At 50.7% G+C, this 10,470-nt stretch overlaps 1 protein-coding gene across 1 annotated transcript in view; it reads left to right on the top strand.

Annotated features, from left to right (window-relative positions):
• The first annotated feature begins 6,402 nt into the window (after nucleotides 1-6,402).
• The window catches only part of MED15 (mediator complex subunit 15), a 48,573-nt gene continuing 44,505 nt past the window's right edge, over nucleotides 6,403-10,470 (top strand). The window contains exon 1 of the mRNA XM_077745937.1: nucleotides 6,403-6,490. Coding sequence (XP_077602063.1) covers nucleotides 6,413-6,490 — 78 coding nt within the window. The 5' untranslated portion in view covers nucleotides 6,403-6,412. The remainder of the gene's footprint in view (nucleotides 6,491-10,470) is intronic.

Below are 10,470 nucleotides of genomic sequence, written 5' to 3'. Positions count from 1 at the left end.
GCTTAACCGACTAAGCCACCCAGGTGCCCCCAGCTAGCTTAATTTAAGTCAAAGCTGTGTTTGCTGCTCGGGGCCAGTGTAGTGATTTGCTTTCCTTCTGGTCTGTCTTCACTTCCTAGCCCTTCTCCTAGGGACGGGCTCATAGGATTCCTTGGCTCTGAGTTAGGGCAGAAGCTCTGGGATAGGCCTCAACCGTGGGCAGTGCTTAAACCCAGGTGGCATTTAGAGAGGGTGGGACAGTGCTCTCTTGTGCTGGCCTGAGCTCTGCTTGAACAAACATAGAGCATTCCTGGGCTGTGCCACAAGTGCTGGGAGCTCTCCACCCCCCCACCCCCACCCCATGTACAGGGCAACTGCACAGGCATGGGGTGAGGGTGGGGTGGCCACTACCCTGAGCACCTGCTAGAGAAGCAGGGCTGCCAGAGCCTTGCCTCTCTGGTATCAGGGGTGGGCTTGAGGTGCCCAGGGTCTGGAGTATCAGGGGCACCTTGTCCTTATCTCTTTGGTAGTTGGTTGGTAAAATTGTGGTAGGAGTCTTTTTTAACTTGGCAAAATCTTTTTCCCTGTATGGTGTCTGCTTTTGATGGTGTGTTAGGAAATCCTTCCTCATCCCCCTGTTATATAAGTATCTCCTGTTATCATTTGGAACCTCATAAGATTGGCACCTTTAAACATACAGGGTGAAGGGCCACCCATGTAAACTGCAAGTTCCGAGTTAGGTGAACAAGACTCTTTGCACATGCAGGTGCCGCTTCATCTGGAGGCTTCTCTTGTAGGGTGGGGAGAGGCAGGGCTAGCAAAACTCCTGCCCTGTGAGAGGTCAGTTGCTTGATGGTTGTGTGGTTCTCAAATGAGGAGAGGTTTCCTCAGGGCAGAACAGAAACCTCACACAGATGGATGGGCTTCCTGTCCACCTGACGCTAGGAGGGTGAGTCTGTGACCCAGAGAGGAAAGAACCTTCCTGCTTTAGACAGCAGCAGGAGACCAGACGGGCTCGCTCTTCTGTGAATGTGAGCACACATTCGGCAGTGGAAGAGGTGGTTGAGCCTGGAGAAGCATGTGGCATTGAAGAGGGTGCTGTCAGGAGAGATGGAAAGGCCCTTGGGTGTGAACCAGGGCCCTTTGGAATGGAGCACGATGGGAAGGGCAGGCAGCTGGAGGGCAGTGAAGACCATTTAATGTTTCTCATCAGCATACCCGTGCACAGTCCCTTCCTGAGAAGTGTGCAACCCGCTGGGGCATGCTTCCAGGTGGCTCAGCTTCAGTGGGAGAGCAGCTCTGCCTGAGGGAGACTGCTGTCATCTGCTAGGAAGGGAGCAACACCAGCATCATCAAACGTTGGAGGTATTTTGGGATGCAGTCTTACTGCGCAGTTAGGCAGACTGTTCTCTGACTGATTTCTGGAACACACCCTGGTGCTTCCTGTGTGCCAAGTGCCTGACATCACTAACTACTATAATTCTCAGACCAGCCCTGCGAGGTGAGGATACACTGTCTCTCAGTATCCAGATGCCGTATCCAGGGTCTCCAGCTGGGAGGTGGAGTGGCAAGGGCCAGGCTGAGCATTAGCACACTTGGAGCTTACATCCACGCATACCTTCCCAGGACACAGGGTGCTAGTTTTTTTGGCCTTATCCTGCATTGATTTATATTATAAAGAATAGGAACTGACTCCATTTGACAAATTGACTTTCCCAGTTTGGGGACAGGAAAAAGGTGAAGTGGCAGAGCAGGCCGGATGCAGGACAGGAGCTGTGCAGGCTGGGCCAAGGCTGGGCCTGTCCTCACACCCTGACTCTTCTGTGCACCTCCCTTCATTCTAGCACAGCCCTTTTCAGAGAGCTTCTTTATGAGGAGCATGAGGGGGGGGGGGGGGGGGGGGGGGNGGGGGGGGGGGGGGGGGGGGGGGGGGGGATGGAGCACCTCTCCCAAGACCCAGAGTTGGCCAGTGGCCAGGTTGGAATTTGAGCCCCATTCTGCATGAGGTCTGGGTGATTCTGGAGCTCAGGCCCTTCTTCCTGTCTGCTTCCTGCAGGTCTGGTGCCCAGCACTTCTGCCCATCCTGGCACACAGCTTCCCGTCACCCTGGCCGCTGCTGCCTGGGCGTGCTTGTTCCAGCCTTGATTTCCCCTGTACCTGCCACACTGATTCTCGATTCTGTATATTATACCTGTCCAAATGCGTGGCATTACCACTCCTTGTGTTAAAAATAGGCAATTATTTGGTACTGATTACTGCCTGCTGCATACCAATCTCTGCTCTCTAAGGGTTGATAGGACAGCAGGGCTGACTGACAGGGAGCTGACAGTTCCCATAGGAGGTGCCATGGGTGTGTCCAGGGTGACCATGAGGTTTCTCTGAGGCAGAGAGTGGGGGTGCCTGGGTAGGAACACGGTCAGAGGGCCCAACAGTCCGGGCTGGTGGGATGATTGGCAGCATACTTGGTAGCAGGGCTCTGGGAGGGGGGTAGGAGTGGGCTCCACAGCTGTCTCCTTTGCTGATAAGGAATGAGGGGCCCTTGAGGCAGATGGGGACAGAACCTGGGTCACTTCCCACTCTCATTGGCAGTCATGTGGCTTGGGGATCTGGCAGAGGTGGTGGGGGTATGACCTGGAGACTGAAGCCCATCAGGTAGGACCACCAGAGGTACAGTGAGAGATGAGGTGAGGACTTGAACTTTAAGGAACAGAAGTCACAATTAGTAAGTGAAGAGGGAGTTCCCGGGTTTCCAGTGTGGGCAATTGTTGGACATAGAGCTGAGGTTACAGGGATTTTTTTTTCCGGTGTGTCAATGCCCTCTGCTCAGGCAGGGTCTAGACAGGAAGTGCCTCCTCTGACCTCCTGGTAGTGGAGTTCGCAGGGTCTGTGGGGTGGATCAGGTCCTCCCCCAGGAAACTCTGGTCTAAACCAGATACCAGTTGAACTCTGACCAGGCAGACTGGTGTAGCCATGGCAGCCAGGAGGAAGATATACCAGGGGAGCTGTGGAGCCCAGCTTGAAACAGGGAACTGCTTGCTCCTGAGCCGTGTCAGTCCTCCATCTATCTCAGAGGTCTGGGCACGCCCAGGCAGTGGCCACCAGACAGGCCCCTCTTTTAGGGTGCTGCCGCCTTCCTGGCAGCCTCAGGGTCAGGAATGGCTGCCTTGGTACTGGAACTGTAGCAGGACCACTGATCAGTATCTACCTTGTGAGCTGGCCCTGGTTTTGCTCCCTGACCTCCCCCGGCTGGGCAGGCCCTTGGCTTCCCAGCACTGACCTCAGCTCGTGTGGGTGGAGCTCCCCAGGACTTGTTTGTTCTTCTAAGTTGTTTCTCTGAGCCTGTAACCACCACTCTGTCTTTAGGTCTGTTTTCTTGTGAGCTAGTTTGCCTTTGTTTAGTGACAGTTGCTGGAAGGGTTATGTTTTCTGGAGATAGAGGCTGAGGAGTGGCCATCCAGGTCCAGCTGCTTCTGTAGGCATCGTGGGGACAGAGCACAGGGGGCTTTGGAGAGCAGCTGGTCCTGCATCTGTGGGCGGCTGCCCTGAATCGTGGGGCTGAGGCCCACGACAGCCTCATGCAGCGAGCACGTTGGTCTTTGGTACACAAAGAGGAAGGGACACCACCCTGAAGCCCTGATGAGAAGCTGTTCCTTGTGCAGCTAGAAGCAGATAATGGACGGCAAGATGCTGAGCTGGCTGAAAAGGAAAGGACAGGGCCTCCTTGGGGGAAAATGTGGGGGGGGGTAACAGAGAGCAGAACTGCCTGGTTTCTCTTTCGCCTCATCTTGTATTCTGTGGAGTGTGATCTGCAGACTAGAAACAGGAGCAAAAACATTTTAAAAAATATGGTTTGCAGAACTGAGAATAGTGCTCAGGGCACCTCTTCACTCTTCAGCCAACAAACATGCAGGGCCTGTTTGGGCAGGTGTTGTGTGCAGCAGTGGGAAGGACACATACGTGACATGGGCCCGGTGCTGCCTCGCAGAGCCCTGGCTCCCAGCTGAAGAGTGGCCTTCCTCTTTGGCTCCACAGCTGCCCAATCCTTTCGGTGGACGTTTATCCTAGTTCTTTTTGCTCTTGTGACTGTGTGTGTCCTGGCTGGTCAAGAGAGGCCTGTTTCTGGCCCCCTGCCTTGACGATGCTCCTCAGGTTCTTTGAGTCACAGCTGGGGACCACACTGTCCGTGTCCTCCGTGGTGTCGCTCCGACCAGGATGGGGCAGGGCTCCTCCTCCAGCACATCCCCTGGGATCTGGTGCCTTCGGACCTGGCAAGTTCCCACCACTTCAAAGCTTTTAAGCCGGTGTCTGTGTCTTGTCTCTGTGGATGGTGCCAGGTGTCTTTGCTGCAGTCAGAGGGCACAGAGTTTGAGTGGGGCCTGTGAATCTTGCTGACTCCATTAAAAATGGCCAGCCAGCAGCTTGGGAGAATTGCTTTCCGCCAGCCAGGAGCCTGCCTAAGCCCTTGGAGATTGCTTGTCTTGGGCACAGAGCCCATCTGCGTAATCGAGTCCCCCTCTCAGAGTCCTTAGGCCCCCCTCTCCCTTTTTGTGCTTCACACCTTGGCTCCTGGCTCCACCTTCTATCCATGGCCTCTCTGCTTCCCCTCAGCCAGCCTCCAGCATGTTCCAGTGGCCAGCAAGTACCCTCTTGCCCTGTCTGCTCCTCTCCCCTCCCCTCCTGTGGCTCTGTGGCCCTCAGCCCTGGCAAGTCTCCATGGTGGGGTTTGCCTCACACTGCTGTTAGAAGGTGGGGAAGGGAAGAGGTATGGCCTTGGAGGGTGGGGGGACGGGTGAGGTGCCCTGAAAGCGGGTTTGCTTAGTCAGTTCTCTTGTCAGAAATGCTCAGTGACTTAGAGCCTAACTGGGTGACGACTCTTGATCTCCACATATAGATGCCTGCCAGCTTCACTTCCCCATGAGTTTGATCTTGTATTGTCCTCCTGCATTGTTCCTTTTGCTCCACTCTTGTGGCCCTGGTCACACTGCCCCTCACGCGTGTGTCTGCTCCATCCCAGCTGCCTTGTTAACAGGAACATGCCTTTGCTTCCTTTCCTTGGTGAAGGTTGGGGAAACAGATGGGGGTAGGGACTCTGAACCCCTGTGTTTAATGAGTTATCTAGCAGTGTGGTGAGTCAGGTTCATTTTATTCTGCTTTTACACATTAATACAGATTTGTCCAAGCCTTAGCATCTGGCCTCCTTTCTGGATTTCTTTAAGGATCACAAACATGATCCCACAGCCCCATGTGCACACTCTTCCAGTACCCTGGGGTTGGTTTGTCTGTGTATTTGTTTAGAGCAGTCAGAAGGCTTTCTAGCACCAGCTGGACCAGGCATGTTTAAGTTATTTATTTTTGAGAGAGAGTGAGTGAGCATGAGCAGGGGAGGCTCAGAGAGAAAGGGAGACACAGAATCCGAAGCAGGCTCCAGGCTCTGAGCTGTCAGTGCAGAGCCCAACACAGAGCTCAAACTCCTGAACCATGAGATCATGACCTTAGCTGAAGTCGGACCCTTAACTGACTGAGCCACCCAGGAGCCTCTGGACCAGGCTTTTTTAATTCTCCTGGGGTGAGGCAGCAGAGTCCTGACATGCTTGTTCATTTGTTAATCAGTATGCCCAGCAGTGGGAGAGAGGGCAGGCTGTGAGCAGATGGGCCCAGCCCTGGGACCCAAGCCTAACATGCCCCTTCGTTTCTAACAGACATAGACATGTTCTTAGCTTTGTGTGTGTTCGGCAGGGGGTGTGCTGCCATTCACAGGGAGCTCAGGCTTAGCTGGTGTATGTGGCTGTATCTTAGCAGAGCATTAGCTGGTGCATTCTGTCTCTGATTGGACATGTTTTGGCAAATGTGTTCTTAAGTGTTTACCACATTTGTGGGGTTTATTTTCTTTGTCCAACTCGGAGAACCTGCACGTCCCACATACTTTGAGAGGGACTAAGAATTGACTTCGTGTGGCCCCTTTGTTTTACAGAGGAGGAGACTGGAGCTGGAGCCCCACGGTTCTTAATGCCAGAGTTGAGTGGGGACCCAGGCCACTCAGAGGAAATTGAGGGCGCTCGCTACTTAGCCATCTGAGTATACTAGATGTTGTGTGGGTTGTGAGCGACTCCTAGGACCTAGATCCTCTGGTCTTTTGTGCTGGGGGTAGCTGCTTTGCTTTGTGGAGTCTAGCTTTCCTGTTGTTGTTTTTTTTCCTTCTCATAGCTCTGCCCTCTTACTCCCTTGCTCAGCTTGCCTTTTATTGCTGTGCTGAGAGTCCCTCTCTTGATGCCTCTCCTGGACGGACCTTGGCTAGGTTGGTATGCCACGGGACAGCACCTCTTCCATCCAGGGGCGGCTGCCTTGTGGGGCCTGCTGTCCTGGAACCGTGCAGGAGCAGACTTACAGGCATGTGTCAACATCTCTTCTTCTTCTGTGTTACAGTGAGGATGCCATGAGAAAAGCTGGTGTGGCCCACAGTAAATCCAGCAAGGATATGGAGAGCCATGTGTTCCTGAAGGCCAAGACCCGGGTAAGGCCTTGGTGGGTGGAGCCACCCTCCCTGGCAGAGAGACTCAGGAAGGGGAGGGTGTGGGGCAGATTCTGGAAGCTATCTGCCTGCAGAGTGGGGGTGGGGTGGCTGCTCACTGATTGACCATGGGCACTGTCACCTTTACCGTCAGCATGCTGTCACTCTTCCCACGTGTCCGTGGTATACATACGGGGAGGATGTATGCCCGGCCTCTGACCACAACCCCGTTGCCAGCACCATCCATTCATGGTCAGCTCCCAGGAGTCTTGTAGGGTGCTCGGTGGGGTCCAGTTGTTCCTCTGAGGAAGAGTACTCCCCATGGGGTCCTCACTGAAGCCCCACAGGGCCCTGACACGTGGGCCCAGAAGGGTTCCTGTCATATTTCGTTAAGTGCTGAAGGTGATGCCTGTGGAAGTGGAGGCCTCGAGCTAGGACGCAGGCCGAGGAATGTCACAGGTGGAGTAGTTGGGGAGCATTTCTGCTGTGTGTGCTCTCGTCCTGGGCCAGGTGCCATGGCTTCTTGTGACTGCCTCCTTTCATTGGAGTGTTCTTCCCGGGGCAGAGCTGTTTTTGTAGAGATGAAGCAGAACAGGCGCAAGGGAGCCAGCGGCTTGGCTAGTGTTACCCGGTTGTGCGAGGAGGGGCTGATGCCCAGGGCTTTTGTTGCCCCACTGCACCTGCCCTGCTTCGCAGATCCTGACTGTGCAGACTCTTCGGCAGCTCTGGGTCTGCCCCGAGCGCTTTGATCCTTCATGTGGTGTTGGGAGTTCTAGAACATCCTTTCATGTCAAGAATTAAAAGCAGATGCCGTTTGTGGCCATCAATGGGATACTGATTTGGATAAACCAACTGTTAAGACATGTAGAGGTCAATTCGGTAAACGTGGACATGATCTGTGTGTTTAGATGAGGTGAACATTTTTCGAAATGGAAAGATCAGGATTACCAGCCAGAGAAAGCAGTTTCCAGAAGAGAAACCACCTGTATGTTGTATTTGTGACTACATGTAAGTGTAAGGAAGAGTGCTGAGGTGTGGAGGGGTCTGCGCTCTGGATATACATAATGAACATTTTCTTGAGGCACCTGGGTGGCTCAGTCGGTTAAGCATCTGACTTTGGCTCAGGTCATGATCTCACCTTTCATGTGTTTGAGCCCCGCATCAGGCTCTGTGCTGTCAGGTCAGAGCCTGGAGCCTGCTTCAGAGTCTGTGTCTCCCTCTCCCTCTGCCCCTCCCCTCCCTACACTCTGTCTCTGTCTCTCAAAAGTAAACATTAAAATATTAAAAACAAAACAAAGCATTTTCTTTTGTTTTAATAACAACTTTATTGAGGTTTACTTCATATACCACACAATTCAGCCTTTTAAAGTATTACAATTCAGTGGTCTTTAGGATATTCACAGAGTTGTTCAACCGTCAACACAGTCTACATTTTAGAACATTTTCTAAAAGAAACTCCATAACCGTTGGTTGACATTCCCCATTTTCCTTCAACCCTCAGCCCTAGGCATTCACTTACCTACTTTCCACTATTAAGGATTTGCCTCCTCTGATCTTTTCATATAAATGCAAACATGCAGTATATGTTTTTGTGATTGGCTTCTTTCACTTAGGAAGATATTTTCAAGTTAATCCACAGACCATTTTGTAACATGTAGTTTATTCCTACTTACTGCTGAATAGTATTCCATTGTATAGATATACTGCATTTTATGTATCCGCTCATCAGTTGATGGTTGTTTGGATTGTTTCCACTTTCTGGCTCTTACCATTAATGCTGCTGTAAACATTTGTGTACAAGGGGCACCTGGCTGGCTTGGTTAGTGGAGCGTGCAACTCTTGATCTAGGGGTTGTGTGTTTGAGCCCCAACTTGGGTGTAGAGATTACTTAAAAATAAAATCTTTAAGTGTGTCTGGGTGGCTCAGTTGGTTAAGTGTCCGACTTTGGCTTAGGTCATGATCTCATAGTTTGTGGGTTCGAGCCCCGCGTCAGGCTCTGTGATGACAACTCAGAGCCTGGAGCCTGCTTTGGATTCTGTGTCTCCCTCTCTCTCTGACCCTCCCCTGCTGTCTCGCGCTCTCTCTCTCTCTCTCTCAGAAATAAAACATTAAAAAAATTAAACAAAAAATTTTTTTAAATACAAAATAAAATCTTAAAAAAAAAACCCACACACATTTGTGTAGAAGCTTTCCTGTTGACGTACCGTTTTCATCTCTTGGGTAGATACCTAGGATTGGAATTGCTGAATCATATGGTAACACTGTCAGGCTGGTGTGTGTGTGTGTGTGTGTGTGTGTGTGTGTGAATAAAGATTTTATTTTTGGGGCACTTAGGTGGCTCAGTCAGTTAGGTGTCTGACTTCAGTTCAGGTCATGATCTCATGGTTTGTGGGTTTGGGCCCTGTGTCGGGCTCTGTGCTGACACCGCAAAGCCTGGAGCCCCTGCTTTGGATTCTGGTCTCTCTGTCTCTCTGCCCCTCCCCAACTCATGCTCTGTCTCTGTCTCTCAAAAATGAATAAAGGTAAAAAAAAAAATCTTTTTTAAAATTTATTTTTAAATAATCTCTGTACCCACTGTGGGGCTCAAACCCATAACCCTGAGATCAGGAGTCGCACAAAACAGCTAGGTGCCCCGCTAGACTTTTTGAAAACAGTTGCGTTACTTTACATTCCCATCAACAGGGTATGAGATTCCAATTGCTCCACTCCTTATCAACACTTGTATTGTTTGTCTTTTTTTTTTATTATAACTGTCAAAATGAGTGTGAAGTAGTATCTCACAAAAATGGTGGTTTTGATTTGCATTTCCTGGTGAAATGATACTAATGATACAGAGCATCTTTTCGTGTGCTTGTTGGGCATTTGTATATATTCTTAGGAGAAATGTTTATGCAGATCGTTTGCCCATTTTATTTTATTATTTTTTAAAATTTTTTTTTAATTTATTTCTGAGAGAGATAGTGTGGGCAGGGGAGGGTAAGAGAGAGATGACACAGAATGTGAAACAGGCTCCCAGGCGCCCCAGTCCTTTGCCCATTTTAAAATTGAGTTCTTGGTTTGGTTTTTTTTTTTTTAATTGACTGTAAGAGTTTTTAATGTGTTTTGGATCTAAGTTTCTTTTGTTTTTTGTTTTTTTTTTATTTTTTTTAATGTTTTATTTATTTCTAGGAGAGAGAGAGACAGCGTGAGCAGGGGAGGGTCAGAGAGAGAGGGAGCCACAGAATCTGAAACAGGCTCCAGGCTCTGAGCTGGCAGTCAGCACAGAGCCCGACGCGGGGCTCGAACCCACGAACCGCGAGATCATGACCTAAGCAAAAGTCGGACACTCAACTGACTAAGCCACCCAGGCGCCCCTGGATCTAAGTTTCTTATTAGATGTAGACTTTGCAAATATTTGGGGGGATGGGATGTTATTACTGGTTTTGTTAGTGTTTTCTTAGAATTAAAAGATTGATTAGGGCTTATTGAACTATTTCAGCTTTTGGAATCCAGAACTTGTTGGTTCAGTATTGTTTGTCATCTATTGTTTAATAAGGAACTACCCAAAAACTTAATGATCTAAGCAGTGAGTTACTTCTGATTCTGTGGGTCAGCAGTTGGGGCAATTGGAATTGCCTGGCTGCCCGTTCTGCTGGTCTCCTGTGTGACCTCTTGTGCAGCTGTTTTCAGCAGGCCGCTGGGCTGACCTGGAAGGTCCATAAAGGCTTTACTCACACATCTCTGTATCGATTTTCTCGATGTGACATCCACATAGCATCTCCAGCAGTATAGCGGGGACTTCCTTACTACGTGGCAGCTGGCTTCTGAGGACAAGGAAGTAGAAGCTGCCAGTCCTCGGAAGTCCTCGAACCTCACTCAGATTCAGCAGGTCCTGAGGCCATTGCCACTTCAGGGCAGTGGGAATTGACCCTGTCTTTTGGTAGTGAGCAGTGGCCTGTTTGTACAGGGAAGCCAGGGATTGTTGGTGGCCCTCTTGGAGACTG

Source organism: Crocuta crocuta, unplaced genomic scaffold (assembly GCF_008692635.1).
Source record: "Crocuta crocuta isolate KB4526 unplaced genomic scaffold, BGI_CrCroc_1.0 scaffold344, whole genome shotgun sequence".
NCBI classification, from domain to species: Eukaryota; Metazoa; Chordata; class Mammalia; order Carnivora; family Hyaenidae; genus Crocuta; species Crocuta crocuta.
Note: the sequence above shows the minus strand (reverse complement) of the source record. Positions and strands in the feature narration are given on the sequence as shown.